Source organism: Bidens hawaiensis, unplaced genomic scaffold (genome assembly GCF_021521415.1).
Source record: "Bidens hawaiensis isolate Kalapana, Puna unplaced genomic scaffold, B.hawaiensis_p1.1 tig00001440_1, whole genome shotgun sequence".
Lineage (NCBI taxonomy): Eukaryota > Viridiplantae > Streptophyta > Magnoliopsida > Asterales > Asteraceae > Bidens > Bidens hawaiensis.
Genome location: NW_027491081.1, coordinates 3,458,236 through 3,474,170, shown reverse-complemented (window position 1 = coordinate 3,474,170; position 15,935 = coordinate 3,458,236). Strand labels below are relative to the sequence as shown.

The 15,935-nt window shown below is 34.6% G+C and overlaps 2 protein-coding genes across 2 annotated transcripts; one reads left to right on the top strand and one right to left on the bottom strand.

The window, feature by feature from the left end:
* Nucleotides 1-472: 472 nt before the first annotated feature.
* Nucleotides 473-5,100, top strand: LOC143576142 (uncharacterized). The gene is made up of 12 exons (XM_077060314.1): nucleotides 473-602; nucleotides 666-729; nucleotides 816-903; nucleotides 995-1,144; nucleotides 1,251-1,382; nucleotides 1,958-2,081; nucleotides 2,179-2,217; nucleotides 2,287-2,361; nucleotides 2,951-3,010; nucleotides 3,636-3,700; nucleotides 4,292-4,382; nucleotides 4,872-5,100. The coding sequence occupies exons 1-12, from the start codon at nucleotides 504-506 to the stop codon at nucleotides 4,914-4,916; spliced, it is 1,032 nt and encodes a 343-aa protein (XP_076916429.1). The 5' UTR covers nucleotides 473-503; the 3' UTR covers nucleotides 4,917-5,100.
* A 581-nt stretch (nucleotides 5,101-5,681) lies between these two features.
* Nucleotides 5,682-6,513, bottom strand: LOC143576133 (protein C2-DOMAIN ABA-RELATED 5-like). The gene is made up of 3 exons (XM_077060309.1): nucleotides 6,356-6,513; nucleotides 6,101-6,196; nucleotides 5,682-6,037 (listed from the first exon to the last, which is right to left on the bottom strand). Exons 1-3 carry the CDS (start codon nucleotides 6,479-6,481, stop codon nucleotides 5,852-5,854), a joined length of 408 nt encoding a protein of 135 aa, XP_076916424.1. The 5' UTR covers nucleotides 6,482-6,513; the 3' UTR covers nucleotides 5,682-5,851.
* Between the last annotated feature and the right edge of the window lie 9,422 nt (nucleotides 6,514-15,935).

Below are 15,935 nucleotides of genomic sequence, written 5' to 3'. Positions count from 1 at the left end.
CACGCATATAATGTATATGTGCGTGGCCCTCGGGTGGACAAAAGTGAAATTGCACAAATTTTAACGTTATTTTACTAATTTCGTGAAAATAACGTTAAAAGTGGCGGAATGTTAATCAGGCATCACGTGGTGGCGTTGATGACCGAAATTCAAAGGTACATGCACCAATGAGCGAGTGTCCTAATGGTTGAGTGTTATGTGCCTTATGTTCAAGGCTTGATGCAAAACTATTATCGAGCTAGGGTCTCATTGGAAGCAGCCTCTCTATTCTTACGGGGTAGAGGTAACTCAGACTTTACCATAACTTTGTTATTGGTGAGATTTAGTGAGTACTAGGTTATGGTGTTGTTGGCATCAAGGGGCTTTGGATGAAAGAAAGGTTGTGTCTGTAGTAAGCGGGGTCCGGCAGAGGTGTTTTCTCATATGAGGTTGGAGTGCAGAAACAAACTCAACAACACACACACACACACAAACGCCACTGACTGACTGACTGACTGACTGAAATGTCAACAATAATAATAAACAATCCACTCTCCTCACTCCACAACACCCTTTCCCCAATGACCCCCAATCTCCATCTCCACCCCCATTCTTCTTCTTCAGTAAGTTTTTATTATTTTATGTAAAAGTGTAATAATTGATTCATATACAACTTGTTATTGCAGGTATTCAGACCCCCTTTACGCTGCCCACGTGTTACTCGGGCTGCTGTTTCCTCACATGATCAAGGTCTGTATGAAATTATCAGGGCTTTTGTTTTGTAATTTCTAAGCAAATACTATTGTATGAAATTAGGTTATTGATTTCATTTACAGGCGTTTTTGATTCTGAACTACATTCTCTACTTCAGTTGGCTACAGCCTCTGAGCTGTATGACGTCGAGAATATTCTGTTTGGCACAAGGTAGTCAGTCGTGTTATCCATTCACCTGTATAACTTATTTATTATCAAATCTGATTGCACATTTACTTACTATAATGTTGTATACATTTAGTTACTTTAGCCCATTGTTGAAGTCGATAGCAAAGCCTTCCAATGTTGATTATGTGATGATCGAGGAAGACCCCGAGGAGAGAGACGAGTTTATAACTATTCTAGAGGCTAGATTCTTCTTTCTTGCAGCTGATGCTCGATCCTCACTCAGGTTCTAAATCTTAATGTCTAACATGCTTCAATCAAAACGCCCCCTTATTATGATAGCTGCATCAACCAAATACATCACTTGATTGGATTCATCAAATTTGATCTAGGGGTTGGCGCCCGACATACAGGAATGTTTTGCTTGGCGTCAGAAAAGAATTCAAAATACCTTGTTCAACAAAATTATCAACCGAAGATCTGGAAATAGAGATTTTCCTTCATTTGCTGCAAGAGTACTCGAGGTAGTGTTTTTGTATCTTACATTCCTTAAATATTGGGACCAATTTTGTATTTTACACATTTCAACTGAAACACTTGATATGTTTATGCTCACCAAATTTTCAGCATGCTAACTGTTTTTGCTTTCACTGCTACTCAAGTTCTATTACATTTTTAGCTAAAATACCAAAAGTTAAGCAGAATAAGTCACTTGATTAACATGTTGAAATGATACTTTCATGTGATCCCGAATTGACAAGTTTCTACTATATTAAGGGATATTGCAAGGATGTATCGGCTGACATAATGTTAGAAACAAGTTTTTTTGCTTTTGTTTTTTTCTCTCTATAGGTCAGATGGGTAATATAAACTGTTTTAAGCTAAATAGGAAACGAGTAAACAGGTCAAAAGTTTCCCTTCGGTATTTTTGTTAAAAATATTTTACTATTGTTTTAGTAAAAAAGAGTCAAATTAACCTGTTTTGACCTGTTACCAACCACACATTTTATCATCCATTACTAGTATGTATATACGAAATCTTTAAAAATTATCAATTTTCTCTTGTGGCAAAGTTTTTATTCTTAGAAAATGTTTGCAGTGAAGGTTCCGGAAGCTTGAAACGCGGTACTGATAGTCTGGAAGTTGGATTAAGCCCGTGGAAGGTACAAGCATTTGCTGCTTTAGGACGCGGGGCAGAAGAGTTTGTTACAATGCTTCTAAAGGTTTAAAATCTAATGTCCTGTTTTTGATACAGAAATCTGTTTGACCAAAGATAATGATCATTTGGGATATTTTTTTGTTTTAATATTTGTCTTCTAGAGTGGAGGGATGCTTACAGTGGGGAGATTATACAATTTGGTAAGAAGTAACCCGCGAATAAATTTTCATTATGAGTTGAAGAATTTAAAAAAAATCCTATCGTGATAGATATCAAGTAAATTATCCGGGAAGGTAATCTTAGAAGCGGCCAATTATCAGATAAAGAAGGAAGTTCTCAAGGAGGTAAACATTTGACTCTTTAAAAAACATGGTCAAAGCATGTAATTTGTATCTTCAAATTGAAATTATGAGGGGTATTTTCTTATGCACCTTTAACTTGCATGCTATCATATTTACATAATGAAACGTCAAATATCAAGGGTACCTGTTTTCAAAAATTTGACATTTATGCCCTTTTATTCTCCTTTCCCAAATAAATGTTTGTTGGATCCTTATCTTCCTTAAATTCTGAGAACTTGAATTGTTCAATGTTTATTATGTAGAAGAATATAATGTTCATGTTTTTATTTATTAAAATGGTTAACTATGAAATTTGAAGTGGTATATATTTGATATTATGGTTTTCGATTGAGTAAATATGAAATTTATACAACTTGTTAGGGGATATATGAAATTGCCACTTCAACATGAAATGATATCCTTGTTGAAATGCTTGCGAATCAAGATCACCTATGAATGCAATGAAAGAGCCTGTTATTTCTCATTCTTATTTTATAAATTTTTTTCAGTAACCATGCTTAACTTTTATTAATGACAATAAGTTCTTTTGCAAACAAATGTATTATATTATTATGTCGTATGTACTTTTTAGGGTGGACGCTTGGCAGCTATTAACTTAGAGTCAAGAGCAGCTTTACTTGCAGCAAGACAAGTGAGTGAATACTATATAAGATACTTTTGTATAAAAACATATTTAAATCGACACATTTTGCCCCATAACATTTTCTGAAATACATATCATGTTGGTATTATATGCCGATGATATTGTTATTACTGGTTTTCTCTGTCTTGGAAACTTTTGGTTGACTTAGAGTGACTCTGTGTTTGATTTGATCAACACTTATGTGGTAAAAAGATCATAATATTAACAGATTTATAAGTAGAATGGGTCGTATTTTGTCTCAAACAGGTCAAGTGGGTTAAGATTTAGCTACAATAGAAACAGACCCAATGGGATAAAAAATCGCAAGAAATGTACTCGAAATGCGTAAAACCTCCTAATTGATTTAGAAGAAAAGTTAGATAATAATTGTAACAAAATAATTCGATGAACGTATATAGCACATTAGCTATATATTAAAATTCAAAAGGAAGTAGTAGGAAATAGATGTCTGGTTGTTTGTTTATTATATTTATATGGTGTCACCTGAAGCTAGTATGTCACTTGAAATCTATTTCTTTTTATGTTTTCGTAAATAGAGTTGGATGGACATGGCATTTGACTTTACAAAAAAGATTTAGTTGTAATTTTTTGTTTTTGCGGTGATGGTAAACAGGGGCTAAAAGGGGCTGCATCTAGATATCTTGGCGTTCGGAGCATAATGGTGCTACTTGGTCCAATGTATGCACTTTATTTGTTTGTTCTTTTTAAAAGGAGAAGTGGTATTTATTAGTGGTGTGAATATTTGATAGGATACAAATCTAACACAAAATTCGTGGGTCTGGGTTTAGTCTAAACGGATTTGGGTCAAACCCGCGTACATGTTTAGCAAAATGGGTTGTGTTTGGCTGATCGGCGGGTTTGCTTAACCCTTTTTTTTGTAGATCTTTATGTGTGTGTTATGTTATAACCTATAACCTAAACTGATTGGGCATTTTATGCCAAAATTTAAACGATAAAATTATGAATACGCATCGGGCTTTATAGTTTACACGTAAGATTCTTTATTTGCAAAAAGAGTTCAGGTTAAACGGGTCGTGTCTGTGTCATTCGACTAATACGCATGTCGTGTAAGGGTTTTTGTGACTGGTCTGACATGATTTTTGGGTTTGTGTCAAATTTCCGGGTTTGATCAGCCAACCTGTGAACACGACCACCCGTTTAACACCCTGTAATATTTAAGTGCAAACTCGGGTATTTAGCAGAAATAAGCAAATTAGTAGTTGTAGAAAGAGTGTGTGTATTGATGCTTGGTGAACTACATCTGTACAGGCTATGGGGAACGTTTCTTGCAGACCTCATTATTCAAATGCTGGGAACTGATTATGCAAGAATCTTGCGCGCAATATATGCATTTGCACAGGTACTTAACTCAAACATTATTCGTACCAATTATATATTAAAAAAAGTAAGTTGATTCAAGTCGTTTGGGCTAAATCTGTTTGTGGGTTCGACCTGAAATGGACCCGAACCTGCAAACTTCTTGTTAGGTTTGTGTCTAAACCAATCCCTGATGACCTCTGATTTGAATATCACATACTTCTTAGATTATTATAATTAGTAGTAGTTTTTTATATAACTGTTAAACTTTGATTTCCTTCTTTTGCTTCATACACATGTTCTTAGAGCCGAGGGTCTCTCTGGAAGCCACCTCTTTATTCCTTTGGATAGAGGTACGGTGTGCCTACATCCCACCCTCCCCAGACCCTACCTATAGCTCTGCTGTCGGTGGGATTTTACTGGGTATGATTGATTGATTGATTGATACTTCTTAGATTACATGCTATTGGAGTATTACATACTTAAATACACTAAAAAACATTATATCTCATAATTTTTTACTCTTTCTCAGATCAGAATCTCAAGAACATACAGGCTACCGTCTGATAGCAGTTGAGAATTCTAACTTTGTTTGATGTGTGTCGTATTGTATCGCCATGTGTAGATATACATATATGTAGTTTACACGCAAAAATATCTATTGACGATTTAGCTTTATAACTCGTTATTATAAAGATCCGGAGTCTTTTTTTTAAGTTTCTGAATTTACAGATTAATGGCTGTTGAACTCTGAAAATCTTTTATACAAGACCAACCAACAAAATTGAGCAGAATCTTTTTGAACTGGGGTCTTGATAAAAACTTGCAAGAAATTGAACTAGGCCTGTCAATTTTACCTGTACCTGGTATGTAAACCAAAAATTTTTAAAGTTAGAAATATGTCCATACACGAACTACCCGGCCTGGCGAACCTGATTGTGAAACAGATCTTTTATCATATATACGTATAATATCATGCACAAAGAAACTAAATAACCTGACCTGAAGCATCCAAACCTAAATTATAAACCTGGTCAACACTCCTATTTTGATCGACTCTCACAGACGACACACTTGCGTCACAGATGAGACTAAACCATAATAAATTTAGGGCTTTAATGAAGTATATAAAAATGTAGTTTGGATATATACTACTATTATAGACACTTTTCATGTTATTTTCTTATTTTTACAGAAAATTTTAAAAAGAATAAAAATGAAACCCTAAACCCGTCTAGATCCGATATAATAATACTCAAGGAAAATGTAGTTTGGATATATACTACTATTATAGACACTTTTCATGTTATTTTCTTATTTTTACAGAAAATTTTAAAAAGAATAAAAATGAAACCCTAAACCCGTCTAGATCCGATATAATACTCAAGACACAGCCCGCTACTAAATGGGGTGGGCTCCCGGAATATCGATCCAATGCAACTCGAGTTCAATTTCACCAGTTTCAACATTCCGCAATCTAAGAAGCATATTTTGAACGATCTGACCATCGGTTCAAGTGACACAACTTTCTTCTGACAGGCAGTTTGATCTAGAGGGCTCGATCCGTTTTAATATGGTGCCATTTGGGACGGTATCGGGATCTAAATGCATCTTAAGTGCGTCCATAAACGGGTGGATGTCAAACTCTGCATCCCCCATTTCATCGTCCTTGGTAAATGTGTCGTGATCGAAGACCAACTGCAACATAGTGGTCTATTTATATAAGAATTTTATAAACATAAATGATTTATTAATTATTACCAATTCAATAGGAAGACGAGGATCTTCGATGGAAAGAGTCAAGTCTTGATCCCACACCGGGTTGAGGTCTCCATAGATAATGTGAGTCTTTAGCCTCTAAACCAAAACAAACATAACATAGAATGTTGTAAATAAATGCTTTAAACAGTTGAATCATCCAAATCAATGACATTGTATGTATGATATGATAATAATAATAATAATAATAATAATAATAATAATAATAATAATAATAATAATAATAATAATATATACCTGATCGCCCATTTTGAAAACGCAATAAGGATCGCTGGAACGGAAATCACGAACGACAAGATTGATGCCTTTTTTAACCCTAATCCTAAGAAGACCCAACAAATTGTCCATTATCTCACGATCCATACATTATTATTTTCATCATTGTCACAACAAACAGGTGATGCGATTCATTACCGATATCTTTCTTAATTTATCCAATCAGGGTTTAGATTTATATTTTCTTTTCGTGGAATCATAATATATGCATTTTGGCTCAGATAATTAATATTTATTTATTTGCTTAAATTCCGAATATCAATTTATTAATATCAATTTGATCGGGAAAAAAGGGTCCTAAACTAAAAATACCATTAAACACCATTTTCTCTTTACATAAACCAGCGGGTAAGTCCCGCTAGACCTGTGAGACCAGACCCGGTTATTTACAATAGAGTCGGGTCCTAAAAATATCACTAAGAAGGTCCGGGTCGGGGTCTCGCAGGTTTGACCCGTTTGCATACCCCTACATGTAACGAGTTGACATTTTAGTTCAGATTTGGTTTTGTGGATTTTATTTAGAAATGTACTTATTCGACAATGAGGGCAGGGTTCAAGTGAGACGCGTGTCTATCAAAACGAGTCTCGTATTTGAGAGATGGAAATTGGTTGGGATAAATGAGTGTGGCTAGTTATTGCTTCATCACAAAAGGGGACGCCGGGTTCAGTGAAGGTTAGCCAAGCCAAGGGTGTCCCTAACCTGTTAAGAAAGTTTCATTGGTAGTCTTTAGAATGTTGTTTGATAATTAAGTGTTAAATCAATAAAAAGGTCTAACAGGTTAAGAGACAACCTTTGAATCATTCAATATATCATCCAAGAAATTTAATCATCATGAGTAATTAAGAGGTGTTGTTACTACCCAAAGTCAATGCTTTGAGCAACATGATTTTCTAAGGTATGATTTTAGAGTATGATGACATCCTTTAGCCTAGTGTGTGTGTTTGTGTTTTTTGAGATAAAGTTGTATGCACATTTTACTTTTGGATTCATAGCTAGTCATTTCACTGGTTTTGATGTGGCTTGACGTCTTACCTTACTTTTAGTTCCATATGAAGGCCAACACTAACAAATGTTGTCATAGGTTAGGTAAGGTATATATGATCCCACCCCCATTATTATCAATTAGTTTTTTCTTTTTTCCTTAAGGAAACTTAAAGTACAATCCTACTCAAACAATCAAGATGTTACAAATAGGTAAAACATGAACCAAGAAAGAGAAGTAAAGTTAAAGTGCGATTCTACGGATTTGAAAACCAAGATGTTACTGTTAATTTCTATCAATAGTGTGCTTGTTTCCAAGGCCCAAGTTCGGACGGCTTCATTCCGTGGCTGTAAGGCAAAAAAATAATAATAAAATAATGGAGTTTGAGGCATTATGGAGGCTTTATGACTACACTTTATTTTTGTATAAAACCATAACTTTGACTAGGCGTCACGTGTCACATAATGCCTAGAGGTGAAACTTTATGATTACTCATGGCCTTAGAATTACCAACTCAAAACACCTATTAATCCTACTTTACGTGTACACTTTAACCTCATCAAAAGAAACGATTCTTGATACCATGTTTTGGTCAATAATTGAGTGGTGTTGATGGACACAACACAAACACAAAGTCACGTTAAGACAACTTTATCACATTGAGACGGGACACCATCACATAATTCACAAAGTCATACACCAACATCTTCAATGGGTAAAAAATTTTATTTACCTTTTTTATAATATCATAAAGCCTAACAAATTATATTTCTAACAATTATATAAAAAAAAGACTATTTAAAAAACCTTTTTAGTACAAACAGGCGTTACCAGTTATTCAAAATGTTAAAATGGTGTAAAAACAAAAACCTAAAATATTAATAAAAAGGAAGAGCAAATTGTGGTTTTTGTTCCCGTATTCTTATTTCAGTCAAATAGTTTATAATTTTCAATTTCAGCCTCTGATCTTTCAGTTTCGTCTTACATATGCTCTATTATCACATAATGATGTTTTGTGGTGTCTTTTGGTTGCGATAACTTCTTGCTAATCTCATGGGTTCTTAATATATCCCTTACAGTTCCAAAAAAAAACTTAAATAGTTTTGTTGATAAATATTAAATAATGTATGAGATCAATATGATTGATGTAACACGAATATGGTGAGCTAACTTGACGGCGTCGGGGTTTTACCGCTAATGGGCCTTCGGGCGGGTGAGTTTCCTCAGAACTAGAGATAACTTGGAGGCGTTTAAGGGCTCCGTACGACTGGGCTGAGTCAGCTGGCTGTGGCCTTTTACCATTCTATGTTTGTTAAATAAAAAAACAAATATGTGTGTGTTCATCAAGTATCTATAATTCTTAAATGATTAGATAGTACACTTAAAATTATTAATGTAACTCGAATATGTTTTTATTCATCATGTATGTACTAGTAAGAGAGTCAACGTTGCAGCGGGAACACAACGAGAATTTGGCCAGTAGCGATTCAGGTCGTTATGACACCGGCATTTGCTATAATTATTATATTTGGCTTATGTTTACAAATGGTGTACATTTGGAATGTAAGTTTAAAACGTAACTTGATACCATAAATCATTGTATTTAAGCTTAGTAATTTCTTACATCATGTTTCATAAGTAACCTTCTTTTTCGTGCAACATACTTCATAAAGAGTTTTTACCGTCCCATTTGTAGTCATTTCCTTCACCACCAAATTCGACACTTAAAAATGATTTCATGAGTGAAAATCAACACTAAAATAAGTAGGAACAAAAGGAAAATATGTGTTAAAATAAGAAGTAAAATGTGATATGTAAACTTGTGACGATATTAGTTTAGTCAAGTCACAAGAAACCGAAAGATTATTAGGTGATTGTTGAACAGATCCACAAGACCACAACTTAAGGAATTCAAAATATTAGTCTTGTTTATCAATTGTGGTCTGCTTCTCAAAGTTCTTTAAGTTTGGAGGCAAAGAAAAAACATCTAAGAATTCTTGTTGGTTGTGAAAATTTGGCTGACGGGGCGTGAACTGATTGTCACAGCTCTCAAGGTACTATCATGCAATATTAAATGTGACAATATCTATTAAATTTAATTAAATAATCAAGTACATCAAATTAAATCAAAGTACATAAATAAAATAAAATCCAATAGAACAAATCAAATATTTAATTCTTGTATCTTCTTCTCTAGTATACAACCTAAGTTTTCTTCAAATACAAGCTGAGAGTCACATCACAAGATAACCTGCATATGCGTTTAAAATACAATAATTTTGTCAACACAATGTTGAGTGAGTAAATCACCAGATTTGAGACACTATATAATAATAAGTAAAAGTGCAAACTATTCCTGTGAGATAATCAGTTAAACCATAGCACGTAGCAATCAACAATCCATAAAGAAAGCAAACCATAAAGAAATCAACCATAAAGAAAGGGCTCAACCAATCCATATAAATAGACATTGGTTACCAAGCAAGGACTAAACCGGGCCATAAAAATGGACATCGGTTGCCGAAATAAGCAAGTAGTATTCAAACAAAGCAATTAAGCAAATAGCAAGTTAGGCAAACTGATAAACACACAAGGATAAACAGTTGCGGTTGAGTACTATATAATATAAAAATATATACGAACGCATATGTCCCCAAAACGGTTAAAATAAGTAAAAGAAGGGAGTGAAATACTCACCTTAGTAAATGAGCGAGAGTAAAAGTAAGCAATAAGAATGATGGTATAACAGACGTCACGCTTGCCGAGACTTAGCAAGGCAATCCTAACAAGTGTAATAACGAGGAATGCAATGTATCAATAAATAGACTAATAAGGAAACGAGTTATGGACGAGTTTAAAGGGTATAAAGTAATTTATTTAAAATTTATTATCAAAAAGGATTTCTTAAAAATTAGAATTGTATAAAATATAATTGTTTATAAATATTTGGCTTATACTATTAAATATATATAGATGAAAAGGGTTCAAATAAAAAGAAGTTTCCTAAGAATGGTAAGAACCAATATAATTTTGACATTTGGCATTACAACGAACAATTTTAGAAAACTGTGTCGGTTATAAGAGTGAAAGAGTAATTCTAGGAAACTATAACGGTTTTTATTAATTTTAAATCTCAACCTTTGATTGATATGATCCAATGGCTATGATTTGTTCTTAGTCCTCTTAGGAAACTACTTGTTTTTAGGATGACCCTCCTCATATATATATATATATATATATATATATATAAATCTTTATAAAAAAAATACCTTTGGTTAATAAAATACCTAACCAAAAATTATTTATAATAATAATAAGGCATATTTTATATTTTAATTGTGAATAAACAAACCTTTATAAATATTTATTATGTAACCTTTATTAGTTTTTAATAACTTTTATATACATATATACATCTATATAATTTTCACCGAGATTCGAAAAGCTACGAGTTAATATGTCGGTTTTCGTAAAATACCAATTAATTATTATACATATAATATTCATAAAATAATTAATTTGATTAAACAAATTATTAGAATGTTATAAATGAATTAACTCAAATAAAATACCAAAAAGAAAATAGGCTGGGGGGTTTGAACCGTGACCCCCACACAGTTTTAATTCCTTTTCATCAACCAACTGTGCTGGCTTGCCGTTTGATACAAACATGCAAACAACAATTTATAAACTACGCAAACAATTATCCAATAAACTTATGAACCCTACATCGATCAATCGGCCAAACCGTTATACGTTTGGCTGATTAACCTTAGGGTTAATGAAATTGAGTCCTAATCGAACTGTAATGTATAATCAATTATCTCAAACGAAGTTAAAACACGGGTTAACAGATCGGAACAGGGGACGGCCAGAAACGGTGATGAACGGACTATCAAAAGCTGATGATAACATAATTAATTAGAGGGATTATTCCGTATAGGGTTAGGGTAATGTATCTGCAAGTTTAATTGAGTTTATATGGATGTTTTCTTATAGAACAAGTCTAGATTTGAGTCGGCTAACGTAAGTTAAGAAAACGAATAACTTTTGATCGATTTACCATAATATTGATGTCGGTAGGCCGAATTAATATTTTTTAATACAAGATTTGATTCAATTACCATAACATTAACAAGAATTTAGGTACAAGACATCCGAATATAATCGGGGTTCACAGATTTGGGTCAAGATACCAGATTAGGAAGTGGGTTGTAATTCAAAGTTACAAACTAGACCCTGAAGTTTGAAAGTGGGTACCATACAAGTTAATAGTTAAGTTTGGATTGAATTTGCAAATTTATGAAAGTTATAAATATATAATATTAAAAAATTAAACAATAATATAATAATAATTAATATTTGTGATAAACGCGATAAAAATAACCCGAAGGTAAGAGCGGGCCGGGTTACATAATAATTTAAAAGTCCAAGTTGTTACATTGGCATAGATTTATCACCCATAAAACAAAATGTGTGGATCCAACCATATTTTAGAGATAACGCCATGGACTAATTCTATCAAATAGTCTTTTCTGGTGACAATAAGGCTTCTATAACAATAATGTAAATGATTAGCAAAAGTGGATCACATTATCTCACGCTTCTTTTAATTTGAGACTTCTATATGGATAAACCCGTTTACGGCAATCAACAATCTAGCCGAGGATAGGCACCCCCTCTATAGCATTTCTTCATGTGTAGAAACTACCGTGCTTGCAACTACCTCATACACACACCTCATATATCATAATATCCAAATCCAAACACAACAAAAAAAATGTCTTCTGCTCATCCTGCAAATGCTCAACAAATGAAAACAACATCAAAACACTAAATAAGTTAACTTTAAGAACATCATAAAAGCGTAATAGAAAGCAAAAAACATAAATATTCATGCACTTGGGTCCTTAACGACGGGTAGTAAATGCGTTCAAGTCAAAACAATTAATTTGTGCGCAGGTAAAGATGGGTGTCGGTAACTTCAGTCTCGTAGTAACCAAAGACGAATCGACATCTGTTCTGTCAATACCAGTTCAGTTCAAGTTGAAGATTTAAATCAAATCATTGCAAATTTGACATTGGCTTTTTGTTTTTGGTTTTTCTTTTGAGCTTTTTATTGTAAAATTTACATTTAACCATAAACACTTTAATAATTTAGATAAGATTTGTTTAAATATGTTATCATATGACTAAATTAACTTAAATTTGACATTTCTACATTGCAATTTAACTGATGCACATCACCACGTTAATGAATTGTCTAACACAATTATCATTTATTCCCCCATTGTATGTTTAGGCATGTTAGAAGAGAATAATAATCATTTATGTTTAGGCATATTTTTATGTACACACTAAAATAAATGAGCCCAAAAATACTAGTAGTTGTGCAGCCTCTTTTGAATTGCTTCATCACATTAACAATCAACTAACACATAAAAATATAAATAAAATATACACAGTGAAAATCTGATTCTGCTGATTATACATCATCAAGGAAGCCAAAGTCACACGCAAAGACAGTTATAATTCTACGTTGTCGTATTAATTTGTCTCATTTTGTATTAGTTAGAAGGTCACTTATCAGTCACAATCTTAAGAATGCAGCTTAAAGTTGGGATAATTTAAAAAGCAACTTTTAGTGATTGCGATGGGTCGGGTTTAGGTATTCTCAATCCCATACCCGATTATTAAAGCTCATCCCATACCCGTCGGAATTCAGGTATCTAATTAATTTACAAAATATAATTAAATAAAATTATATCGGGTAAACGGGCCTATGTAATCGCGTAATTGGTTCGTGTAATCATGTATATTACAAATCCAAAACCCGCAAAAGAATTTCAAAAGTAATCCCAAACCATAATGAGCCCATCACAAATGATAAGGTTATATTTAAGTTTTGAAAAAAAACTAAGCATAACATTCAAATGGTAACTAAACAACTATTAATTTATTCATTGCAGCAAATTACCCCAATTTTAAATCAAAAGGACAAAATCAAGCAATAAATCGAAGCATTCAAACCTTAATTTTCAGCAAGCACCATCTACTTCCGATTTGCTGTGTTTAACTACGTTTTTCATATGTCAATTTTTTTTCAAACTATAAACTTTTATTTATTTATTTATTTTTTTGAATGTCCTATAAACTTTTATTTCATATGTCAATTGAGATGGTCGATTTGTCGGACAGATTTAAAAAGTAAAGTATAAAAGTTTTATCATTTTTGAACAACAGCTAAACTTTTATTTCATACGTCAATTGAGATTGTCGGACAGATTTAAAAAGTAAAGTATAAAAGTCTTATCATTTTTGAACAACAGCAGGGGCGTATACAAAACCGAAAAAACCAAATCGAAACCGATAAAACCAAAAAAACTGAACTGAAAAAACCAAACTGAAATAGAAACCGACGGTTCGGTTTTGAACTTTAGCAAAAACCGAAATATTGGTTTTGGTTCGGTTTTGTATCTTGTTAAGAACCGAAAAAATCAAACTGAACCGAAATAACCATAATATCTTAACCGTAACCATTAAACAAAATCTACCGACGACCATTTGTTTAGTTTTAACAAATGGTTAATAACATATATATTTGGTTGCTACATATGGTTAATAAGTAACTACATATGGTTAATAAGTAATAAGGGTTGAGTTATAATAAGAAGATTAGTTTTTGTAGGAAGGATATAAAATAATCTTTTCCATTCATTTTAGACTTAAATGGTTGAGATTAGATTAGAGAGAAAATTAAGTGTAAAACAAAGGTAAGAGCATAATAGGGATAACACATTTGTTGATTTTCTCTCTCCACATGCAATGCACATGTCAAATTCCCTAATCATTTTAAAACGTCCATAACTTTTTTATACGACATTTTTTTAAAACAATTTCACCTTAATAACGAGTGTTTTTTTTATCTTTTATATGAATACCATATTGCTATATAAAAATAAAGGGTTTTTTACAAATTGTGTTTGAAGAGGTAGGTCCCAGCAGAGCCCAGCTGGACCCGCAAGACTCACCTTGAAGAGGGACGTCTGCGCAGAAACCAACTGGATCCGCAGGACCAACCATGCTCAGAGACGTGACGTCCTTACGCGCAGTACGCAAGCTGTTCCCGCAGGAAATGCCTCCCAATGGTGAAGGACTCCGCCTGTCCCCGCAGCCTCGGATACAAGCCATCAGGGAAGGCCACCCGCGCAGCAAGGCTACACGCACAAGGCACTTAGCTCTCAATCGTTCAGTGTCACCTGAAGGAATGAGCAAAGCCGGGAACAATCCCGCACAAGGGCGGGAGGGGGAATACTCCCGCCCAAATAAGCCAGTCCGTACGATACGGGAAGATCTTCTGTACTGTACCTGACGAGGTATGGGAAAAAGATCTGACTAAAGATACGACAGCTTATTGACAACAGTATGGCGAGCAGCATGCTCCTGTACTGTATCATTATTAGCCGCTGCCTACTCACCAACTACTGCCATACCACGTGCATAGCCGGCAGTTGGTGGAAAAGGAATAGTACACAGCAGGCCTGGTCACTATCAGCCGCTGCCTACCCACCAACTACCAGCAGGGCACGTGCGTAGGCCACTGTTGGTGGAACAGGAATACTGTTGCAGCCGGCCATACCTCCTTGGAAACCTACCTTCGGCTATAAATACCACAAATGGTATGACCATCTCATCTTATCTTGTATCATCATATTATACCTGATATCTGCTCTAGCAATCTCTTAATATACACTTATATTTAAAGAGCAATCTAGTCTGATTCTCACGCCGGAGGGTGGTCAAAAGGAGGAACCCCCCCCTTCTCAGTGACAAGCTCACGGTGTCTGTTTTGCAGGTTATCAGAAGAACCATCTTCTCAGGGTCTAACCCCTCGTGGGAAACATCTATCTAACCCCCAGGTTACCAGTAATCTGCCCGGGGTCCGGTTAGTGTTTCTTCATTGGCGCCATCCGTGCATAAAGCTAGAACATTTTTCTCCAGTTTTTTCAAACTTCTAAGATGGTTAAAGAAACTCCGGTAACCACAACCCCAGCTACTGGGAGGAATACCGGCAACACAGTTTTTACAAACACTACCCCGGCTACCCAAGCCGGGGCAAGTGAAGTAAATTTTACGAACACTACCCCAGTTACCCAAGCTGGGGCAAGTGCAGTAAATAATCGCTCACTGGGAATCACCGATACCCAGTTAGAAAAACGAACAAGACTCCCCCGCCAAACTCTCGATGAAGTTAAGGCATGGGCGGAGGCACGTCAAAAGGAATTCCAAGCTGAGTTGGACGAACGCTTGCGTTCCGTCCAACAGGCCGACGAATTCGAAGAATACTTGGACAATGACTCAGAGGAATCCGACTCCGACGCGAACCCTCGCCATAGGGCAAAAGGGAAGCGTAAGGAAACGGATTCCCAACCGAGAAGGCATTTTGGACAAGCCTTCAAACCAAAAAGCACAGGTGGAAGTCCACGAGACTTCTCCAAAACATTCAGACCAAACGTTGCAAATGCGGGAACGTCCAAATTTGCAAGGGACATTGCGGA